Here is a 14,998-nt window from a genome sequence, read left to right on the forward strand (position 1 = left end):
AAACAATAATAGATAAAGCGGATCTTATTAGCAAAGTCAAAAGGTGCTTTTACAGTCTTCTGGGATTCACCCTTAAATATTTGAATTATGAAAAAGTAAGAAAGAATATTTAGTCTTTTTATGGACTTCTGGGATTTACCACTATATGCTTGAAAAGTTAAATTTGAGCATTCCAAGTCCACAATCAAGCTACCTGTCTATTTCATTCACGTTCAATATGACAATAGTGCATTTGTAAAATACAATAGCTGATGAACTTGCACCCGGGAAAAACAAAGAAAGAAAAAGCAGATGAACATGCATGCCAACAACTGTGGAGGCAAACACACATTATGCACAAACTCAACCACAACATACACATCATATTTCATTGGGTTCGTTATTATTCATATTCATGATCATCATAACTAATGGATTATCACATGGATTATGCTGGGGGCTTGGCAGGAGGCTTGACATGATTAACTGGAAAATCAAGAACCACGATCTTGTCTATGGCTCCTGAAAATGTGGCTGAGTATTCAACATGAGATGGATGGCTGAGAAATGCGGTGTAGTCTTCCTTCTTTTCATATGTCATCAAGAAGGCATGGGTAAATCCTTGTCTAAGCATCTCTGGCCCTTCCACATCCTGTCCCCTGTTCAAAGAATTGGATTCAAGGTTTCAACTTTCAACACAAACGAGGTATTCTTCTGTGATCCCTATATCTTTCCCTCAAGCATATATACTTTTATTTACAATATAGTTTTTGTGGATATTTCTTTAGTATGTACTTCCCCCTCTTGTTGCACCCAGAGAAGAAAAGTTCCAAACTTAGGTTCTAGTGACCCTGCCTCAAAGCCTCGTTGTCAAAAATTTTGGGTAGACTACATTAGTAAGAAATTCTTGTTGAAATTCACTTGGGAATTTTAAATGTGCAAAATAAGGGAAAGGTGCTTGAAATGGAGAACAGAAGGATAGGAACTCACCATTCAAAGGACTTGACAAGTTCATTCTCTGAAACCAGCTTCTCCATTCCTTTCATCATATCCTCTACCAATACATCTTCCTTAAACTTGACAATCACCAAGTGTTTGAACTCTCCCATTGCTTCTGCGCCAATGTACAACCAGATGAGTTAACCTAAACCCTTTATATAGAAGCTCGCCCAGTGCCCACCATACTTGTACCAAAAAGTTAAATTAAACGGAAGAAGAAAAACACATTATTTCAATGTCAACTTCAACAGTCCTCTCTGTCCACTGTCACACCCAGTAAACCAACACACCCCTCGAACCCTCTTGTATAGTCAAAGACTTTATTCACTGCCGTGTTGGACACTATCAGTGGTTCAATTTCGGGAATGATACAATTGACATGGCCTGTCTAGACCCACCAGTCAGCACCTTCTTTGCTGCACCACACACTATTGTCCATCGCAATTGTCTTGTGCTTTTACACACGAATGGATCCTTGTTGGCAATTTTCTTCTTGTTTTCTTTTCCTTGAAATTTGAATTTCGTCTGCTTTTTTTTTCCTCTTGCTTTCTGTCATTACATAATGTAGTCAGGAACCTTTTCCTGTAATCCTCTGAATTGAAGAATTGAGTACTGGCTCAGGACTTCTCAATATGTCACTCACACGCAAGTGTGATGCAAGGTTATGTTATAACGCCAATACTTTATCTTTAAGGAATATTAAATAGGGCCTTGCCGTCATGGGACAATGAAAAAAGCTTAATAGGTCATCATTATTTAGATTAGACATCATTTTTTTTTTGCTAGGTTATCAATTTGCATGGCCTCGGCAACTTGATCACATACAGTTTTGTCGAGTAGCATTTGGATTTTGGAGGTATTTGACTGTCAATTCCCATAGATATGTTAAGATTTTATGGCTCAATAAGTCTAGCAAAATCACAAAATTGGCTTTAATGAGTTAAAATAGTTGACAAAATGTCGTTATTTATGCTTCTTTCTTCCCCCACTCCAAATTGTTCGTGTTCTTGTTAATGTGAACGTTGGGGACAATTTACTTTGAGAACAGATTAGATTGGATATAGGGCATGGAGATGGTATCTCATTAGATTTTCTTGTTCAACCTTTACTAGCCACTTCCACAAACTTTCTTTGGAATTATTTACTTGGAAATATTTTTTTTCTTAAATTCCCGATTTACCCTATAACCAACACCATTTTTCTTCGCTGACAGAACTCGTGGTGCAATGAATAATTTAGTCTCGAGTGCACGTCTATCTAGCAGGAATTGTGCATGTAGGTACAGTCGAAGTCCGTGAGCTCCATGGTCCATACTTGAGTCAATGGGACCACGATTGGGGAGATTATTGCAGAGTCTTATGGCCGGTGCACCAATCATTTTTAGGAAGTGCCTTTCCGCGGGGAAATGCGGTGCCAAATCAATGGTAAGCCGAGATTTGACCGAGTCGATTGGTCCCATTATGCATTGTTGTTTCCCCTTCCGTTCCTCCATCACTAGGGTTTAGCTGATCCCCTCCGTTGTCCATCTCTGATCTCTCTCACTTTCTCACTTTCTTCCCATCTCCGATTTATCTGGTTGGGCTTTGGAGCATATGCTAGGGTTTATGGATTTAAGATTACTCACCCGCGAACGGCTTATAAATTTTCTCGGGAACATTATCGGGCAAATGATATAGCCCAACCGGTATAACTTTGAGGGTGAACATTTGTCACATCTTAAATTTTATTAAATACATCCATTGTTAAAGGTATCCTTGAAAATTATAAATTTTAAAATCTCATAATTTTTAGAAGTGCACCCCTAAACAGAAAATGGAGCATGTAATCAAAATACTCTGATTCTTATATACAGACGTGTAAGATTTTATGGCTCAATAAGTCTAGCAAAATCACAAAATTGGCTTTAATGAGTTAAATAGTTTGACAAAATGTTATTTATGCTTCATTCTTTCCCCCACTCCAAATTCTTGTTAATGTGAACGTTGGGGACAATTTACTTTTTGAGAACATATTAGATTGGATGGGCCATAGAGATGGTACCTTACTAGATTTTCTTGTTCAAACCTTACTACCCATTTCCACAAACTTTCTGTGGAATTATTTACTTGGATGTATATTTTTTCTAAAATTCCCGATTTACCCTTATAACCAACACCATTTTTTCCCGCTGACAGAATTCGTAGTGCAATGAATAATTTAGACTTAAGAGTGCACGTCTATGTAACTGAAATTGTGCATGTAGGTACAGTATTTTGCATGTAGGTACAATCGAAGTCCGTGAGCTCCATAGTCCATGCTTGAGTCAATGGTGATGTTAGCCTATTGCCTCTCCATGATTGGGGGAGGACCTGTGCATTATTGCAGAGTCTTATGACCGGTGCATCAAAATTTTTTAGGAATCATGAATTAAGATTTGTTATTGCGTACTTGATGTTTACAATGTTAGAATATAGTATATTTTGGAAAAAAAAATTTTAAATACAAAATTCTAAACTTATAAACCCTAAACACTTAAAATTAAGTCTTAAATCCTAAATATTAAATTCAACTCTAAACCCTAAACACTAATGTCTAATTCCTAAACTATAATATGCCATTTTCACACACACAAAAAAATAAATCATGATTTAACATGATTTTGGAGCCAGAATTGGAGCATCTCCCATTCTTGCCAAATCAATGGTCAGTCGAGATTTTACCGAGCCGATTGGTCCCATGTCTGATCTCTAGGGTTTAGCTTATCCCCTCCGTTGTCCATGTCTGATCTCTCTCGCTTTCTTCTCCGACTTATTTGGTTGGGGTTTGGAGCATATCTATGGATTTGAGATTACTTGCTGGCTTATAAGTTTTCCCGGAAACATTATTGGGCCAATAATATAGCCCAACCGGTATAACAGCTTAATTTAATTTCTGGGCCTAGCTACTCAACCCTGGCCCAACTCAATGATTTTACAGATCCGTACGACGAAAGGGAAGGATGAAACAAATCCGGAGGGGAGGGTAAAGGTTGCTGACAACTACTTGTAAACATTCTTGAATCACAAATCTGAATGCAAAAAAAGTGGTTGGATATAAATCAGGAAAGATGAATCATGTTCTGTAAAGACTATTGTAATCTATGATGTATGAATTGTGACTATGAGCAATGGTCCATATTTTAATCAAAAACTTATTTTAGAGGATTTTTATTCTGACCACATACCCTATTTCAGCGTGAGACCCCGAAATATGATCATTTTCCAATTAATGTGAAGTGTTAGATGTTAAATTGATCCTAATGTCATTTCACACACCACGTAAGTTTGAGGTAAAATGAGGATCATATTTTGTGGGTCGGTAGCATTTACTCAATATTTTAAAGCAAGAGAGTGAATTAATAAATAAATGATTTCCTGACATTTGGGAGACTCTTGGCATACCTGGTATGCAAATTGAAATACCTAAATATTGGACCTACTCTCAGTAAGTTACTTTGCCAATCTCTGCAATGGCAGCAGGTTAGTCAAAATTCTTAAAATCGTCTAGTGTTTCAACAACTCACATAAGAGTTCTTTTTCTTTTTGTCCATTTTTATAAAGAAAAAAAGCAGGGTAATGCTTTATTCTTGCTGTTGGTTGGTGATTCCTTACGTGCATTATACAAAATCCTCCCTTCTTCAGCTATAAGCTTTCTCAAAATGAACTACTCAGAGATATTTGGTGAATGGTGACACATCAATGCTGTTTGGATAGCCTGGTCAATAAGTCACTATGCATAAATCATACGTCTGAATAGTGAATACGCAGACGGTGTTAAGACTTAAAGGCTGAAAATCCTACATCAATAACTCAGCCTAGTGGCTTATAAGGAAATCAAGTTTCCTCAAGGTCCTCTCACATTGAAGAAACACATTTTCTGAGTCTAAATACCAATGACAATGGACAAATCCGTGGAATTTCACACGGGGAATCCATTTTGACAATTGTCGTCTTTCGGGGATTTCTTTGCTCAATAAACAAATTCTCCAAGAGAGATCGGTAAAACAAAAATAACACATAATATACAAACCAAGTACAACACATAAAATCAAGTCAAGTACTATTCTGTTAATTAGCACATCTTAGTGTAGCATTTCAATATTCTTGCTTAGCTCCTCCAGCTTCTTCATCCTCAACTTCTCACTCTCACTTACCAGCTGACAAGCAGTCCATGCAAATATAGAGAAAAATGAAACTTGTCAACATTGAACTAATGTATAACAGGCTTATATTGGTACACAATAACCAGTACTCACCTCCACCAATTTGGTAATAAGTTGAGCTTTCTCCTTGTTCTTCTCATTGTAAGCTTCAAGGACTTCTCTGTATTCTCTTTCCTGTGGGAAAACAATCGAATTGATCTTCTGTTTTCGGTACTATCGGGTTCGAATTTTTCCTCATAACTTTTTTGTTTTGCTATCAAGTATCAGCAATATAAAAGGAAAAGAGCAGAAGAGAGTACCTTCTTCTGGCAGCTTATCCCAAGAGGCTTTAACTCGCGATTAAGTGTATCGATCCTTTTACGCAACATTGCTACATCCTTCCTCATTGGATCTACGAGATCTTCAAGCTCCTAAATGATGGAAATCATTTCAAAGAAACCACCAAATGTATATATATATCTCAATAACTTTGGCAAAAAGACACCCACAGATTTTCTTACTCATATTGCAGAGGAATCAATCCAAATTTAATCAGAAGAAAAAGGAAAGCTAGCAATCTAATGATTACTATTTGCAGAACATAAGAACTAGAGTAAAACTATTCTTACTTCTCGAATCTCAGCCAAGCGTTTAGTTTCTTCTTCAACACGGCCTAATCGAGCCTGAACCTTGTCTCTCATCTCCATCTTTTTCCTCTCAATCTCTTCTTCCTTCGCTCGGAACATAGCCAATGCAGATCTTGATATCTCCTCATCCTTGTCATCCAGAATTGGGCTTCCATTCATGCTGATAAGACCTGAGTTCTTCACTCTCTGCAACTGTGATTGCTGCTGCTCCCATATCTGTTTCTGTGTTGCCATTGCTCCCTCCATGGATCCCCAAAACTCTCTCTTCTGATACTTTTTCCTGTGGGACAATGATATGACTCTCTTTAGTCTTTCCTTTGTTGTTGGTGGTTATGAACAAGGCCTACCTTTTAAGGCATGAAACTACCATTGCTTCCTTCACAACAAAATAAATATCATATTTTATGTAAAAAATGACTAAAACACCTACTATTCACTTTTTAATCATGAAGTTAATTAAAGTGAATTATGAAGAACTCAATTTGAAAAAAAACTTAAATATTCTTCCGACCTTTACCCTAATTAAAATAATTTGATACCCATAATTACAATTTCAGCATTGAAACTTAATCTTTTGCATCTTTACAGACAGCCATTGTTTTGTTCCCAAATTCACTGGGTGAAGATCTGTATGTGGGGCCTCATTTTTTCTTGAGTATCTATTTTCTTAAGTTGGTATGTATACAAAAATCAACTAACTACCAATTTTTTTGATACATACACACATATATATGAATGCAATATATATATTCCCTGCTGCCTTAGTGTGATACAGTAACAGACATGTGGGTATGATTGAAAAAGACATAAACTTGGTTGAAAGGTCTTAAAGAGTAATGCTAGATATTCTTTTTCTACAGAGAAATGGTGCTTGGGATATAAGTTTTGTTTGTGGAGTGGACAATAAGTGCTCAACTACACCAACCAAGAAAGAAAGAATGAGAACCTTAGAGGGCAAGACAGAGTAGAAGGGCTTGGCAGCAACTTGCTGTCTTGATTACTGGTCATTACTCTTCCAGCTTGGATTTGTAACCAAGAATCTTCACTTTTAATATCTTTTGGTTTTCAATTCATTGTTTTAATCTGTACCTAACTGGTCAAGGACTTCTCTCTCTCATTTCTTCCTTTTGATAAAAAATCTCTTTAGAAACATAGAAGAGGATATGCTTTTGCATGGCTAGTTGGTGTTGTTTTTGAAATCTCTGTAAAGATAGATATGCAACTGCATGTTATGATTTCATAGTTAATTTTTTTAGATAGGGACCATTTGAACAATGTGATATAAGTTAAGTCTGGCTGTGATCTCTTGGAGGTCATGATTTTTCCTGGTCATTACACACTTCTTTTTGCTGGGGCATGTTATTTAACTTTTTGAGTTTCTTCTATCTCTCAGGCCCCATAACAATAGTCCATCTTAACCAGCCCAACATATACTACTATTTTTCTTTAAGGGGTAGGCCCAACATATATAAAACAAGGATGATTACCAAACCAAATGCTCCTTAAAGCCTGCGATATCTCAGATTCAAATGGGATCCTGTATGGGCCAAAATCGACACCTACACTTAGTCGATCAAATAAATCTTCTCATCAAGGCCCATGTGAGTTTTATAGTCGAGTTTATAGGCCCATGGCCTAGGTTATCTTCTCAACAAGGCCCACACGAATGGCAAGCCATACAATTGAGCTCACATACCCACGATCTAGACTATCACTCGATTTACGGTCCAATAGGCCCAAAGCCTTAATAAGGTCAATTTAGCATGGGCCCACGGCCTCTACTGCATGCCCACAATCTAAGAAGCTCCTTCACCAACCCATAACTTAATCAAGGCCCAATGCCCGCTAGCCAGCACTCGCGTAACCATCACGTGATACTTATAAAATATATGAGGTCATCGCCACAATAAAAGATACATCTTTTGGGATATCTTGTCTCTCTCTAAATCCTCTTATTTCTCTTACTACAAATCTCTCAATCACCAACTAACTTGATCATTGAAGCTTTCCAGGTTGGCATTACACTGCTATCAAGTTTTACGCTCTTCTTTCATTCTGATATTTGCTGGATAGTAAAAGGTCTTCTTCAACATTACGTGATTGTAAATTCTCACATCTACATATGCTTACCAAGTTTGATCTTTGATCCTTCTCGATTATTGGTAGTATCAAGTGGGTCTGTACAAGAAAATCGCGTCAAATCAAATCGATAGTTTGGTTGGTTATTGTCAAATGTATGTCAGTGAGGACCAATCACAAAAATCGCCAATAACCGATCATAGGATCGGTTAAATTTATGTCAAAAACTTACCGAAATCCATCGTGAAAAACAATACTCTTTTTGTCCCAATTTGTATGTCATTCTTTGAAAATCTAACTTCTTAAGGAGACACAATTTAATACAATTCAATTACACAAAATAACCATATTATTCTAAATTTGTCATTATTTATGATCGTATTTTTTTTCCCCTTGAAACAAAAGATAATTAAAATAATAAGGATAATTTTAGAATACGATAATAAAATTATTAATTAATAAATAAAAGTGACATTAATTTTGGTAACTCTAAAATAGAAAGATGAGCAACTAAAATAGGACAAAGGAGTAATACATATATATAAATCAAACGAAAACGGCGGTGTTACCAAAAAACGACGACGTTTAATAGATACTTGGATGCCGCCTTCTTTATATCGACACCCTCCCGATCTCTCTCTTAACAACCAATTAGTAAAACACTCCTCCGAAAGCCAATAGAGGAAAGAAAAATAAATCTCCTCTCTTCAATCATCGAGCTCTAACAATGGCGCCACTTCTATAGCCATAATCTTCTCCGTCCATAGGTTCACCAACTCTTCGCGGTAGAATGCGCTCGAAAGAAAGAATTTCCTATTTCTACGACGGTAAGATTCTCCTTTTCTACTTCCCAATTCATTATTTAGTATGAACCGCGCGTAAGAAAATTACGGTCGAATCTGGTTATTGTTCTTGTTGATATGGTATTCTTCATATTAACTGTCAGTTCAGTTTCATGGAAACTGAAAACCCTAGGCTTACTGCTTTGCTATAGATAATAAAAGAAATTATAATCTTGCATCGGAGAATTGCCCTTTTGGAGCTTAGGGTTAGGATTATCATCAAAGCATGGGAACTTAATCAGATTGATTGGAGAGATTTACAATCTTTTTTTTTTTTTGGTTGTGTTTCGGTTATTTCCTTTGCGACCAAAGACGAGCTACTCCGTAACTCCCTTCTTCTATTCTCGGAGGTTTTAGTAGTCCTCATATAATACTACTTACATAACGAATGGGTTGTTGTAGGGGATGTTGGAAGCGTTTACTTTGGTCCAAACCACCCCATGAAACCACACCGGCTCTGTATGACCCACCATCTGGTCCTCTCATACGACCTCCACAAGAAGATGGAAATTTATGTTAGTTACTGAAGATTTGAAGCATCTCAGAGTTTGCTTTTCAAATTGAATTGTTATTTCTTTTGTCGGTTGGATTGGTACTTTCTGTGAAACGTGGATATTGATGTTGATAATTTTTTATTTTCTTCGTGATGCAGCGGCCGCACAAGGCATATCCAGTTGAGCTTGCCCAATTTCACTCAGCAGATTATGTTGAATTTTTACATAGAATCACTCCCGATACTCTACATTTGTTCTCCAGTGATTTGGCCAGATGTATGCCAATTTTTGTATAAAATTTCATGTCTATTTATCAGCTTTTTTTCATTAAGAAGTTCTTCAAAAAACATCACCAGTCAAGTGGTCAAGCTTTGCCCCATTATGCCTAAGGGTAGGGGTTTGAATCCCCATCCCCACTGAACAATATAAAGAAGAGAAGCAGATGTCTGTATGGTGTTTTGAACATTCAATTTGTTGTGTATTGTTATAATGATTTTTTCTCTCCCCTCATTTATTTTATGTTTTTCTTTTCCTTTTTCCTCCGAGTGTTGGATAGGAATTTACTTAATATCCAGCATGCACAATTTTCAGGAATATATGATATACTGAGGAACAAGATTTTCTATACATTTTTTTGTTCTGTTTTCTTTAAGTGTAAACTTTTCTGTTGCTGCTTTTCTTGCTGCAGATAATCTTGGAGAAGATTGTCCTGTCTTCGATAATTTATTTGAATTTTGCCAAATATATGCTGGTGGAACAATAGGTAAGTTAAAACATAATTAGCTACCAAACTCAGGTTATGTCTATTTTCCCTTATATTCTGACTGTCATTTGCTATCAGATGCCGCACGTAGATTGAACAATCAACTATGTGACATTGCTATTAATTGGGCTGGTGGATTACACCATGCCAAGAAGTGTGCAGCGTCGGGCTTCTGTTACATCAATGATCTGGTTTTAGGGATCTTGGAGCTTCTCAAGTATCATGCCCGTGTTTTATATATTGACATAGATGTGCATCATGGTGATGGAGTTGAAGAAGCTTTTTATTTCACAGACAGGTATTGAATATTCTTTACCGCAATGAAGCTGTATCTCAACTGGGAATCTACTGGTATCTTTGTGAATTTTGTGACCCAAACTAGGTGTTTAATAATTGGGCTTTATGTGCCCCTGTTATGAAAGCTACGTATTTGGGAATTTTGCTGTTGGCTTTTGCGTTATGTATTTTATGGTTTCTTGCTTTTGAACACTAATTAAATAGGTGAACTTGACCATGACAGGGTGATGACTGTTAGTTTTCACAAGTATGGGGATTTATACTTTCCTGGAACTGGTGATGTTAAGGTGATTTATTGATCAGCTCAGATTTTTATGAAGCTTGGAACTCTACTTTAACTTCTTTTTTCTGTTATTTTTTTTTTATATTTTTAGTTTTCGAAACTGGAATTATATATTGACACACTACATATTGAAGGAAGTAGGAGAACGGGAAGGAAAGTTCTATGCCATAAATGTACCCCTCAAGGATGGGATAGATGACACTAGCTTCATCCAACTTTTCAAGGCGGTAAGTTCCAGACAAATATCCCCAATTTCATGATGGCTGTGCTTGAGGCTCGCTGATGTGAAACAGTGAAAGTATTAACCATTTTCTTGCAAATGTGGATTTTAGATTATCTCCAAGGTTGTTGAAACCTATCAACCAGGTGTGGTAGTTCTCCAATGTGGGGCAGATTCACTTGCTGGGGACCGCTTGGGCTGCTTCAATCTCTCTATTGATGGTGCATATCCTAAACAAAACATGCTTATTTTCTGGATACATGTGATAATTTTGATCGTTCTTGAGCTAGCTGATGGATTATGTTTGTCAAATTTACATGGTGGCCACTTGTGAGCTTTATTGCAGGGCATGCTGAATGTGTCAAGTTTGTGAAAAAATTCAATTTGGCCTTACTGGTATGTCTTTTAGCTGATAGGATAGCTTTCTGCTCGATAACCTAATCTTTGAAGTGACTAAAAAGTTTATTTTCTATATATATTAAGCATACAAAAATTATCTCCTGCAGGTTACTGGAGGTGGGGGTTACACAAAAGAGAATGTTGCTCGATGCTGGACTGTTGAAACAGGAGTGCTTTTAGACACAGAACTTCCTAATGGCATGAAAATGACTTTTATTTTGTTTAAAGCACTTGTAGTAGTATGTAGAGATAATCATGGTTCTTTTGTTAAAACTGTTAAGTATGTTTTGAATATATGGCAGTGTGTGTTCTTCAATTCCTGATGGTCTGTTAAGAAATTTACTTTTTCTTTCTTGCACACACAGCACTTTCTGATGATGATGATATGTTGAATTCTTTTTTGCCATTCATTCCTATCCAAGGCCACACTCTCTACAACTCTTGTTGACTTCATATATTTTCTTATTACTTTCTTGTGCAAAATGAAGTACTTGTCCTAAACTATGGAATGCCATAAACATTCAAAAGTAGGTATGAAAAATGAGTTACTGTGATATGAATTCATTGACCTGTCTAATTCGTTTGAACACTTCATGAGCTACTATTTTGCATTAGACTTCCCTATTTCTGTGTATTTGTCCTGGGTTATTGTGTTAGAAATTGGTCCCCTTATTGGTGATTCTGTATCTTTAGGTGGCTGGAGATATCTTGGCATGAGACTACGAGTCAACCAATATCTCTGATTGTTAGGTTCACAAATTTCTGTACTCTTTATTCTGTTTGATTGTGTTTTCCTCTCCTTCATATAACTAGGAGCATCCTGGTTATTGCAGATCTTTGAAAAATCTATTTTGCAATGTTCTCTGCGCTGGCATAATCCCTATTTATGCTTTATTTCAGTTGGTTGATTAGGGGGTACTTCTAGTGCGATGGGTATAATCTTGAGCCATGAATGTAATTTAAAAATGTCCATTTCCTGAGTGTGCCCACTTTCAGGGCCTCACTTAGCAGGACCAGCAATGAGTAATGGTGTTTTCTTTTATTTGTACTTGATTTGAGAGAAGATATTATAGGGGAAACTCATGTTTATGTGTGAAGGAACCTTAAATAGTATTTCTAATGCTTGTAATTTGGTTTATACTGCTATCAGTTATTGTGTAAAAGGTAAACACACCCCGTGCACAAGGCTCCCGCAGTGTGCGGGGTTGGGGACTGCTGCTTGTGAATTTTGTTAGCTTACATCTTCATGAACTTTTATTGTACTGAATAATTCTTAAGGTTGCAGATATTATTGACTTGTAAAAGATGTGGGTAAGACAAAAGAAATGGGTTCAAAAACCTAAATGAAAGGGAGTTTCCTCAGATTGGCTTTTGCATTTATGTCTGCACAATACCTACGTACTATATAATGCTACAGTTGGATACATTTAGTTGCCATATACATGCCACTGATTTTCTAAAATTCTAGAGATTAGCAAAAAAACTTATTAAAGGTTCAGAAAATAGAAGTTTACTTGAGGATGCGTGTAAATACCCTGCTTTGGCTTTGCTTTTTCTGTGTAATGTAGTTACTCTTTTTAAAGTTGAAACAATTTTCTCATTTAAGCAATCTTTCTTGCAGAAATCCCAGACAACGAGTATATAAAATATTTTGCCCCAGATCACTCTTTGAAGATTCCAAGCGGACACATAGTATGAATTTTCTTTCCTTTCTTTTCAAACTTTTATGTTTTGTTTTTACTTTCTTGGTGGGGTTCCCTCTCCCATGCCTCACCCTCCCTCCCTTGTTCTATGTCAATCTGGTGCCCAACTCTGTTACATGATTTGAATGTAATTGGCTGCATATTGACTTCGTCCTCTGTGTGGGGATAAACGAATGGGTTTTTATTGAGAGAAGACTGGCTTGTTCTACTACATCCTCTGGGGGGTTGGGGTCAGGGTATGGCCGAATCCCTTTTGAGGTATTTTGCCTCCAAGGAAGGGTCTATTATTTGTGCACCGTTTGTTTTGGCCTCTTCTACTATTGGTTTCCCAGCAGTTAAAGGCTTCAATGGTTAGATTCAGACAGGATCGGTTTGGCCAGTATGCGGATGTAGCTTTTCTTTTTGAGCCAACAGGAAAAAGGGAATATAATTGTCTAGATAGATGCTTATTTTAGGACAGTTGAGAGGAGTCCAAATATACTTGCTTTTCCTAATGAAAACCCGTAACTTTCCTAATTCAGCTTTGTTTTTGTTCAACTGAGCAGGAGAATTTAAATAGCAAATCATATCTTAGCACAATCAAAATGCAAGTGTTGGAGAATCTTCGCTACATCCAACATGCTCCTAGCGTACAGATGCAAGAGGTTAGTGACATTGTATTACTCTCAAATTTGTCTAATTTATGATATAACCCCATGAAGTAGTGGTAGGGCTAAGACATTTTTTCTTAGCCACTTCGGAAAGTGTCAAAATGCCGTTTCCATGCTAGCATTAGCATATATGACGTTAGTGTGCCTATAAGAAGCTACTCTTGACCTATCATCAGTTGGTAGGTTGCCTGTTGAATTTCAGCAGGTGATATTGATGATTTGTGAAATTCATGCAGGTTCCACCTGACTTTTATATCCCTGATTTTGATGAAGATGACCAGAACCCCGACGAACGCATGAATCGTAAGTGGAAAATCCAACCCACATTTGAGCGCATAGTTTGCTTGCTTAGTTGCTTTTCTGTATTTGATTCTTTTGCTGGATCTGTTCCTGTCTGATGCCTATTTGAATTCCTTTTCAGAGCACACCCAGGACAAGCAAATACAGCGTGAAGATGAATATTACGAGGGAGACAATGATAATGATCATCACATGGACAATTCATGAAAGTGAGGATGAGCAATTTTCAATGGGAGGGTAATGTTTTGACATGAAATGGAAAGATGTTGGCTCCAGATTGTTTTTAATTTTGGCCCAATTTTTGAAAAGCACAAAAGAATCGCATGCTATAATTTATTGTATATCGTTAGACTTTGATGTAGTGTCTTATTGTATAGGAGAGCGGGCGATCCAAAGCGATTGTGTTGACCTTGGGATCCCTATCACTACTGTTAATTCCGAGCTCTCATTGTGCATTCTATATCCTTGACAACGTGAAACCTATTTGCTGAATTACATTTACACTATATTCTACTATACCAGTTGCAAGAAGGATGATAAATCTCTTTTCGACGGTAAGAAATCATGCATTTTTCAGAGTCGTTTTTTACAAATTTGGGCTAAAACATCCCAAACTCTACGTGTTACGTATCATTGGATTCCTTCTGGTCGTTGCTCTCTGTACCAGTTAATGCCTTCAAAGAAAGGGTGCTGTTCGATTTCTACGGCCCCTTTCGCGCAACCCAATAGATTATCTGGTTCTTTTATCAACAGCCCTTTGATCAAATCTCTTGCATGAAAACTAACTAGGACCATTCGGAAATTTGAGGCTTAGGGTTTCTTCATTCCTGGGACCCTTGAAGGGGGTCGGTCTTACCATATAACAGCTCAAATAGCAAAATTCCAAATGTCCACCAATGAATGGAGCTCCACGTGTATTATTTTGGTGCACAAAAAATTGTCTACAATTTTAGAAAAATTATAAATTTGTATTATTTAGCATTACGAATCTAATTATATGTATTTTATTCATAATGATCGGACATGAAAATTATAGATTGTTTTAATGTTTGATCGTCTTGAATTTATATTTTGTTTCAATTAAAAAATGTCGTTGGAATCGTTATCCTTGCTATCTTGATGTGGTCAAATAAGGCAAAACTTTCTCTTCTTTGAGGGTTAGGAGACAAATTAATTGAGTTTCC

At 36.8% G+C, this 14,998-nt stretch overlaps 3 protein-coding genes across 3 annotated transcripts; 1 reads left to right on the plus strand and 2 right to left on the minus strand.

The window, feature by feature from the left end:
* Positions 1 to 176: 176 nt before the first annotated feature.
* Positions 177 to 1,160, minus strand: LOC119991756 (stress-response A/B barrel domain-containing protein At5g22580-like). The gene is made up of 2 exons (XM_038838199.1): positions 970 to 1,160; positions 177 to 638 (listed from the first exon to the last, which is right to left on the minus strand). Exons 1-2 carry the CDS (start codon positions 1,086 to 1,088, stop codon positions 428 to 430), a joined length of 330 nt encoding a protein of 109 aa, XP_038694127.1. The 5' UTR covers positions 1,089 to 1,160; the 3' UTR covers positions 177 to 427.
* Positions 1,161 to 4,721: 3,561 nt separating this feature from the next.
* On the minus strand, positions 4,722 to 6,109 carry LOC119992128 (ankyrin repeat domain-containing protein 30A). Its single transcript, XM_038838772.1, has 4 exons — positions 5,767 to 6,109; positions 5,458 to 5,568; positions 5,252 to 5,332; positions 4,722 to 5,152 (listed from the first exon to the last, which is right to left on the minus strand). Exons 1-4 carry the CDS (start codon positions 6,028 to 6,030, stop codon positions 5,078 to 5,080), a joined length of 531 nt encoding a protein of 176 aa, XP_038694700.1. The 5' UTR covers positions 6,031 to 6,109; the 3' UTR covers positions 4,722 to 5,077.
* A 2,390-nt stretch (positions 6,110 to 8,499) lies between these two features.
* Positions 8,500 to 14,345, plus strand: LOC119991996 (histone deacetylase 9-like). The gene is made up of 14 exons (XM_038838567.1): positions 8,500 to 8,690; positions 9,108 to 9,220; positions 9,358 to 9,475; positions 9,888 to 9,962; positions 10,041 to 10,260; positions 10,483 to 10,546; positions 10,677 to 10,769; positions 10,875 to 10,983; positions 11,109 to 11,158; positions 11,269 to 11,359; positions 12,783 to 12,853; positions 13,410 to 13,508; positions 13,751 to 13,817; positions 13,936 to 14,345. The coding sequence occupies exons 1-14, from the start codon at positions 8,654 to 8,656 to the stop codon at positions 14,019 to 14,021; spliced, it is 1,293 nt and encodes a 430-aa protein (XP_038694495.1). The 5' UTR covers positions 8,500 to 8,653; the 3' UTR covers positions 14,022 to 14,345.
* Positions 14,346 to 14,998: the final 653 nt, after the last annotated feature.

This window comes from Tripterygium wilfordii, chromosome 22 (assembly GCF_013401445.1).
Source record: "Tripterygium wilfordii isolate XIE 37 chromosome 22, ASM1340144v1, whole genome shotgun sequence".
Taxonomy (NCBI): domain Eukaryota; kingdom Viridiplantae; phylum Streptophyta; class Magnoliopsida; order Celastrales; family Celastraceae; genus Tripterygium; species Tripterygium wilfordii.